This window comes from Pyrus communis, chromosome 4, assembly GCF_963583255.1.
Source record: "Pyrus communis chromosome 4, drPyrComm1.1, whole genome shotgun sequence".
Lineage (NCBI taxonomy): Eukaryota > Viridiplantae > Streptophyta > Magnoliopsida > Rosales > Rosaceae > Pyrus > Pyrus communis.
In genome coordinates, this window is record NC_084806.1 from 5,098,035 (window position 1) to 5,107,040 (window position 9,006).

The 9,006-nt window shown below is 36.0% G+C and overlaps 2 protein-coding genes across 2 annotated transcripts; both read left to right on the forward strand.

The window, feature by feature from the left end:
* Positions 1-900: 900 nt before the first annotated feature.
* On the forward strand, positions 901-1,559 carry LOC137731949 (transcription factor PAR1). The gene has a single exon (XM_068471215.1). The coding sequence runs from the start codon at positions 1,107-1,109 to the stop codon at positions 1,407-1,409; it is 303 nt and encodes a 100-aa protein (XP_068327316.1). The 5' UTR covers positions 901-1,106; the 3' UTR covers positions 1,410-1,559.
* Positions 1,560-6,473: 4,914 nt separating this feature from the next.
* Positions 6,474-8,201, forward strand: LOC137732557 (RING-H2 finger protein ATL46-like). The gene has a single exon (XM_068471874.1). The coding sequence runs from the start codon at positions 7,123-7,125 to the stop codon at positions 8,161-8,163; it is 1,041 nt and encodes a 346-aa protein (XP_068327975.1). The 5' UTR covers positions 6,474-7,122; the 3' UTR covers positions 8,164-8,201.
* The last annotated feature ends 805 nt before the right edge of the window (positions 8,202-9,006 follow it).

Sequence of the window (9,006 nt, forward strand, 5' to 3'; positions counted from 1 at the left end):
GAGGACAGATGTGGTAATACAAGTTTAATACCCTACTGGAGTGTGGTGAGAGAGAAATCCCTCGTATCACTAATTACATGCAATTATGTGACTCACGCTAACCTAAATCTTAAATCTTATATGTTACGGATAATGTTAAGGATATTAAAATTTTAAATTATATGATGTGATTATTAGTGATTAAGTTATTACTTAATTGTTGATTAACGTGTTTATTTCTTATTGATGACACATCACATAATTTACAAAATTTAATTTAAACTTTTGATGTACCTAGCATTACTCATATGTTATATATTAACCTAACAAAAATTTTAATCTAGAGTATTAAAAACATCATACATTCTTCCTTGATGAGAACCAAAAAAGAAGGAAACACGCAAAATAATTTTCTGGAGTCTCAAGATTCACGATTCTCTTAATAAATCAATCCACTTGAGTCTTGAGTAGATAACTAATACCACATGATGTCAAAATTTTAAAAGACAAATCAACGACTCCCTACTAATCACATTTATATTGTTCTTAACTTTACTACATTTACTATTGCACTAGGTTTGAGGCATCATTACAAAAAAAACCTCAGTGTATATATGTGTGAGGTTTTATAACAAACATTCTCGATGCAGTTAAAAGTAGAATATAAACCACTATAAAGGTCCTTGTATATATAATTCACACGTAACGGTGTAACAATCATACTCAAAACCTAGAGAGCTGGCAAACACGTGCATGGGTCTTTTTGAAGGTGAGGGCTAAAGGGGTCCATAGGGGATGCCCCATATGGAAAAAGGACATCAAAATTGTGCTCGTGAGAGAAAATTCAAGGGTGTCCCCAGCCCATACAAGTCCAAAAAGCCAAATTACAAACACAAACATGAATGGCTCGGCTCACATGGCCCCGTCGTCCTGTTTAGTAGTTTTGCCTTCATTTATAGAGCACTGCATTAGCCTAACCCTCCCATCATTCATCATCTCTCTCAATTTAGAACCAAACTTTCAACAAATCATTCTTTCTCTGGTTTTTTTGGCAATTTTTGTTCTGCCTTTGCCTTTGTGTTACATTATTTGTACTAGCTAGCAAACCTTGGAAAACACCATACAATATGAATAATTATTCTTTGAATAATTTTCATGGCCTGAGAGGCTATTCTTCTTCTTCTTCTTTTTCATCTAAGATGAAGACGATGAAGATGAGGAGGAGGCAGAGGCGGAGGCAGGTGGCGAGGGGCCGCGGTGGAGGAGGCAGGTCGAGGGTGCAGGTGAAGGTGAAGAAGCTGCAAATGTTGATTCCGGGAGGGAGAGGGTTGAAGGCGGACCAGCTTTTTCTTCAAACCGCAGATTATATACTCCAGCTGAGGTTGCAGGTTAATGTTTTGCAAGCGCTTTCCAAGGTTTACAAGCTATGAGATGAGTCTACTTGTGAATTGTGATGCCATGCATTTCGATCTTAATCAGTTTATTAAATTATGTATGATGGTAATTAAATGTATGTTCTTTCTCATAATTATATTAATTTCCACCCGGCCTGCTATATATATGTATGGCCTTGATCCATTGCCATTTGGTTCCATATAATTTCTTGGTTTTTTAAGTAGGATATTTTCTATATAATCATCGAATTTTGTTTCTTCTTTTCCACTGCTGGCTGCAGCTCGTAATATTTCTAGGGTTTTCCTTTTTAAGAGCCTGAGACTTTATCCTAATCACCATGAACTGATCCACCTCTTCAAATTAAACATATATTTCCCTGCACGCAATGCTACTGGTTGTAAATTTAAGCCATTTCAATCAACATTTAGGACATATATAAGCTCCTAATCAAGGGAGGGACTATAATTATCTCATCTCAGCTTAATTACTATGTAATCTCTAGAAAAATCGACAAAAGCCACAGATTTCTACAGTTCACAGTACAATGCTGGCTTTTATCATCTCAACGCCATAGGTATCGTACATCTGATCCCTCGAAAGAGGAAGCCACAGATAATCTGCTGCAGTTTAATAAGTATTAGCTAATCTGCATCCACGGCGAATAAGGCTGACTGAATCCGAGTTGAATTCTTCAGTAGAATGAAACCCCACGTTAATGCGTGAAATGTGAACCTTAATTATACTGCACATTTTATAGATTTTTTTGAATGTTTATTTTTATCCTTTTGGTAGCATTCTGTCGTTGCAACTTTGAAGAGTTTGAGCAAATTTTGAGTGGAATTCGATGGGCCTTTGAGTTTTAACTGCTTGGCTAAGTGAAAATTTAGTGCAATATATAAAATTTTATTTTATCTACTTACTGAGATTGGCTAACCTGGACAACATGTTTGAGGCTAAAACACAAAAAGATAGATAGATTTTGAGGCTAATTTTTGTTCCCTAGTCAACAAGTCACTTAGAAGAGTAAACGTACCCAACATTATGTATTTATGAATCTTATGAAAGAAACTTCTAAAGCAGTTGGGAAGTTAATGTCTCTATTTTGGTTGTAATAACTGCCACCACAATTCCTACGTTAATTTTAACTTGGTTTCTATAAAGTCAGTTACTTTTGGGGACATCAATTGAAATGACCAAAAATTAAATCTCAATTGTTGAATTGATTAAAATTAAATATCAGCGATGTAACAAATGGATACCGACAAGGTAGTTGTCAATAATTAACAATACAATGATCAAATATCCACGATATATACTAAACTCTAATCATTTCAGCAAGTGGCATGTGAAAAGTAATTGTGCTCAATTCCCATTATTTTCTATTAAAGCGCAATGTTCTAAATTAAAGAAATTTATTGGAATGGAAAATTCTAGCTTGAATACAAATGGTCAAACACACTGCAGTACCCAGCTAGCGTAATCCGCATCTACTTTTAACTGAAGCAGATTAATTTAAAGTGTGTGAGTTTTGAAAATGCAACATTCCTAAAGTGGCCAAGATTGTCTGTAAGGGGCAATTTTCTTCTACCCAGTTTGGTGTGTATCTAATCTCTACATGTAAGAACACATGTTCTACATAAATTGTGTAACAAAAGTAACTTAACGTGAAAAGAAAAAAAAAAAAAAAAAACTAGTTACAGTTCATCACTTAAAGTACTCAGTTTCATGGTTTTTACTGGCTTAGCAAGTGTTTGGCCAAAAAGATACAAAATGCCAGACCAAAGAACGTGGTATTCCATGGCCTACCATCCTCACAAGTTTCATCATTAATTTCCAGCCATATGTGTCCTGAACTGATTCACTCATTTTTCAGATATACACTAGCAAGTAGCAACGACTTCATGTTTCAGTTAGGAACCAAAGGCCATGCCACGCTCGAGCTTTACATGATTCTAATAATTGGCTGGGGTCCACATCGAGAAATTTTTCGGTGCAGTGGCCAAATCAGCACGTGATTTTACTAATGCATGAACATGTGATAATACGAGTGACTCGTTATAAGTAGAATAATACAAGTGAATTGTTAATAAGGAAAATTAAGGAAAATTAATAAAAATTGTTTGAAAGTTTTAAGTTTTAACGATAAGAATAAGATAAATGGTAAAATGAATAATACCAGAATTGACTTTTTATGTAAAAATATGTTTTTTTTGTTAAAATAAACAGTACCGATAATTTTTCGTTAAAATTCCCTTATTAATATCATATAGTGATGTAAGTCATACTTAAAAGACTGTCATTTCATCCGTGAAGGTGCATGGAACTATTTGAGTCTCTCTATATCTCTCTACATTTACATATGGGATATCATTAAGCACTCAAATGTATGGGTTAGGATCAAGAGACAAATGTTTTGACAAACATTTTTTACACTCCTAACTAACTCTTGGATATAATTATATCTAAAGTCCTAATTAAAAGTTAAAATAATTGTGCTCATACTACCAAATGACGTGGTAGTGACATGGAAAATAAAATAAATTCAACATAAATTATTTTAATAAATAAAATTTTCAAACTGAAAATAACCAAGACCTCTCAATCTTTCTCTTTCTTTGTCGAACACTTGATAAGCTTGTTGTCTTCAGATGAAATATGTTGCGCACATGGCAACATATATCAACATTTGCTGAACCAATCTAATGAGTGTTATCCAGAGCATTTATCGAGTGTTGTTGACGCAACCTACCGATATATACTTAGCAGAAATTACATCAAACATGTAGAGCATCTCCGCTAATTGATGAAAAGCAAGGATAAAGGCAACATGTTTCCCTCAAGCTCAAAAAACTTCTCCAGTAGTCCACAAAATCAAGGGCAAGTGGTGGAGGACCACTTGCTACAATTGTTTTATTTTCAAAGCATAAAAAATATAAAAAAATATTTACTTGCCCTTGCCCTCTTCGAATGGGTGGAGTTGCACAAAGATAAGTATTGTTTAGAGTGAATAGCAAGGATAACTTACATGCTTTTGCCCTTACCTTCTACTAATTGGCACTTAATAGGCACAAAAAAAATACCCTATAAAACATTTAGAAGATTCCCAAAAGACCTTCACATGCTTATTTATAGGTCTCTGGGTGTTCCTGGAACACCTTGGTCCCAATGTGCCTAACAATATAGACGTGAATTGAAGAAGATGGAGCCTGTTGGAATATAAGAGAACCTTTGACTTACCATACCCATTTTAACAAGTGTCTGCAACAACTGGCTTCTCTGCTTGTTCTCATCCCTTCAGTTTTGGAGACATATTAATCAGCCACCATGTCCATCGCTATAGCCTCTGGTTTGATGATTCTTTCGGTTCATTTATTGTAATTGTTTTGTACAATAAGCACTGATTTGTTAGATGCATGATTTTACTTATTTGAAACTGATAAAAGTTATCAACTACTTATCTCTAGTTGATTTGATACTTGGTTGCTTAGTTACAAAATTTAATTTGTCGCTCACCGATGTCTTTTTTTTTACGTGTTTTAACATGCAAGGAAGTTGAAAATTAGAACGATACCAATTATTGTATACCCGTCATAATTGAAGTATAAACTTAAATAGCAACAAATATAATTTTCGTTCTACTTTTGTGAATGACGAGCTTGACACAAATTTATTTAAATTAAATTATACATAAACCAACTTTAATGGTGTAAAAACCAAAAATATAAAAAAAATAACAACAAAAAATAGAGTTTGAGTTTAGCCTTTTAGGCACGTGCATTTAATAATTGGGCTTTTGTGCCCCATTTCAACTTGCAAGATCCTCACATTGGACTACTGTCCATGGACCAAATATTTGCGGACCCACAAAGAAACGGGCACCATCCAATCACAATGGTTGGTAAAAGCCATCCCTTTCATTTTTAATAAAAGAGAAGAGCTTCACTCTTTAAAAAGAGTTCTTCAAAATACTTCGTAGTCCATTCACAAATTTTCGTATTTGTAATCAAAATTGTTTATATTATAAATTAATCTATAAAAATTATCTCTACAAAAAATCAATTAAACTTAAAATCGTTTGGTCAATCAATTATAGTAAATAGTTAGACGAATTATAATGCTTTTACTGAATCCGTCTTTTTGTTTTTATACAATTCGGTGTCAAAATGATTCTTTTGTAGGTATTTTTTAGAAAATGTACAATATTCATTAATGATAGAAATACATACAATCAATGAGGATAGGGTGCATACAGTGGGCCTCAATAATATCTTGCCAGGAATTTCAACCCGATCGAAAGGAAAAAGAGTGTCCTGCACGAAACAAATTAGGAATTACCATCCTCAAAGGGAAAATCCACAATTACATCAGGAGGTTCTTTAAACCAAGGAATATTATTATCACAACTCAGACTCATTCGTGTTAATCTGTGCGCCACTTTATTCGTCTCCATACCGCTAAAACCAACTTTCCATTAGGGCAATGCCTGAATCATCGAGCAAATATCATTTAGAATATTTCCGAACGGCGAGTAATCCTATTGACCATCCTTTTGAAGAGCTGCCATCACAAGTAACACATCCCCTTCGAAAAAGCCAACCGATCACAAGTATCATTTTGTAGGTGTTATCTTTACTTAATGATATACAACATGAACGATTTCAATTATAGTTACGAACTTTTATAAATAAGCCATGATGTGTTTTAAGGAAAGATTCCTCAATCCAGGAGTCTTGTCTTTCTCTTTCGTAAAAGCCAACCGAGGGTTGCCAAACTTGCACAGTAAAATTGCAACAAAGTCCAAATAATGTGCCAGAAAACTAGCAAAAATCTAAAGATTGTGGCAAATTCACTAAAACTTGGGAAAAGGTTCCTCACTCGATTTTTTTTCTGGGGATCCAAAAGATTTTGTAATCGTGTCTGTTTATCGTACAGTAAAGGATTTTCGTTAGATACCATTTATATTTAATTTTAATTTAAAATAATTTCTTACCGTACAATGTACAATAAATAGACATAATCACGGATCTTTCGGCTCCCCAAGATCCTTTTCCCAAAACTTGGTCCTTCGTGATGCACACGTCTGAGGTCTCCGTCCTTGCATTCCCAACTGACAAATTTACCCTCGGACTTGCTCTTTTTGTTGCAGCTAACCACACTAGTTTCCAAGATAAATTAAAACCCCACCTCAAATCTCAATGAGTAACGCCAAATCATAATTATTTAGGGTTTTTTTATTTCACATCACCTGCAACACTGTCCAAGTCCAAGACAAGAAGCACATGTCGAATGGGCTCCATTAATGGTAGATTTTCCAGTTTTCAGGTAGGTTCACTGCAAACTGGACAGCTCCTGACTTCTTTTTACACATTCTTCAACTTCAACTCCAGTATTTAGTTGCATTTCTGAACTGAAAGTTGAGAAAACACCGAGGTGGTGGTGTTTCTAGAACCAGTGGCAGTTGGTAGGCTTCTGAAGTGGGTCAAAGTTTACATTTTTCTGCACATTGTTGACTAAATCTGCATTGGGTTTGTTGGGATTACAAAAAATAATGAGCCTGTTGCTTGTTCTGTTGTTTACTGAAAAGTATGAGTTGGGTTTGATCTGAACGCAAGCAAGGAATCTGATTTTCTTGGTTTTAACCAAAAAAAAAAAGAAAAAAAAGGGTTGGAACTTGAAAGTTGTAGGGTGTTTCGTTTCTGAGAAAATCCTACAATTTGATGGTGAATTTAGTGTGCCACTGCCCCTAAAATGTCTTGGAATCAAGCTCAATTCAGGCAAAGAAGTTTGCTTTCCTCTTCACCGTCATCATCCTCTGGGGGTAAAATTGCCCCATCAGTTGTATTTATCATAATTGTTCTAGCTGTTATATTTTTTGTATCCGGAATCCTCCACCTGCTTGTTAGATTTCTCACAAAGCATAGATCTTCATCCATATCTGGATCCAATAGATACCCACAAATGTCTGGCTCTGAAGTTTTCCAGAGACAATTGCAGCAGCTCTTCCATCTCCACGATTCCGGCTTGGATCAAGCTTTCATTGATGCTCTCCCTGTGTTCCTTTACAAAGAGATTAAGGGTCTGAAAGAACCATTTGATTGTCCAGTTTGTCTCTGTGAGTTTTGTGAGAAGGATCGGCTGAGATTGCTCCCAATTTGTAGTCATGCTTTTCACATTGATTGCATTGACACATGGTTGTTGTCCAATTCGACTTGCCCTCTTTGTAGAGGGACCCTCCACACTCCAGGGATTGCTATCGAAAACCCGGTTTTCGATTTTGATGATCTGATGGAAGAAGGTGGTTCTTTGGGGAATGGAGGAAGTGGGGTTCTTGCCGGTCAAAAGTCCGCAGATAACGAGATTGCGGGTGAGAAGGTGTTTTCTGTGAGACTTGGGAAATTTAGAAGCACAAATGAGGAGGGAGTTGGTGGTGGCGGCGGCGGAGGAGAGAGAGTAGAGGGAGAAACCAGCAGAAGCAATTTGGATGCAAGGAGATGTTACTCAATGGGATCATACCAATATGTGGTGGCAGATTTAGAGTTGCAGGTGGCTTTGAGGCCCAAAAGGGCAGGTGATAGTGTGAGGTTTGTGAGAGGGAGAGTGGGACAAAATGGGAATTCTAGTAATTACAGTGTTGGTGGCGGAGATGCTGAGGGGAAGAAAATTAACAGTGCAAGTAAAGGTGAAAGCTTTTCTGTATCCAAGATTTGGATGTGGCCTAAGAAGGGTAAATTTCCAAGTTCTGCAGAAACCCATGTGGGTAATTCCTCTCTTACTGTGGGTTTGCCATGAAGTGATAGATCTCAGGGTACATGATGAAATTTTACACTCTGATATGTATTTTTCTTCTCAATATATCAATGATATCAATTTTTTTTTACATTTTTTTGTTTTTGTTTTTTCAAATAAGAAGTTTTGGCTTTTGCTTTTCTCCCAGAAATTTCCATCTCTTTCCTGCCGTGATGCTGCAGAAGCACTTTATCTTTTCAGTAAAATTCGATTCAGACGTGTGACTTTGAGAAATGCTTTTACTTTACGTTAAACTTTATGCTTGGAGAGCCAATGCTTCGGTTCATTTCAGCATTTTCTGGAGATGCCTAGGAGTTCACATGTTAGGTTGGGGATTCTTGCATACGAATGGGAATAAAATACCGTCTTCTTATAGCACACGTCACATGAGAACCAGGAATATATCCTCTCGTCATGCACATGACGAGAGGAAGGGATATATTCCGATGACAGCCAAGTCTTTCTCGTTAGGTGGATAATGCGTTGTAAAAATGTGAAACCCTACCTTCCAAGTTCCACAGCATTTGAAACAGTGCTTTCTTCGAAAGTATGAGATCTCATCAAACCATTCGATGTCTTTATACACAGAAAAAGAACAAGAGAAAAACATAAAAGAAACAGAAACCTTTTCACATGCATACTGTGCGTAGGAAATAGAGGGGAGTCATGTCAAAGTGTTGCTTTTTGGCTGCTTTGGGAGTCTCTAGAATTTCTTCCTCTTTTTGGATGAAATTTCTTCTATCTTCTTTTGATCCTGCTATTGAATCCCTTTCCTAGGAAGAACATGGACACAAGAGGGATTCAATATGTCGGAAATACGGCCCTGGTAAATCAAGTGTCATAATA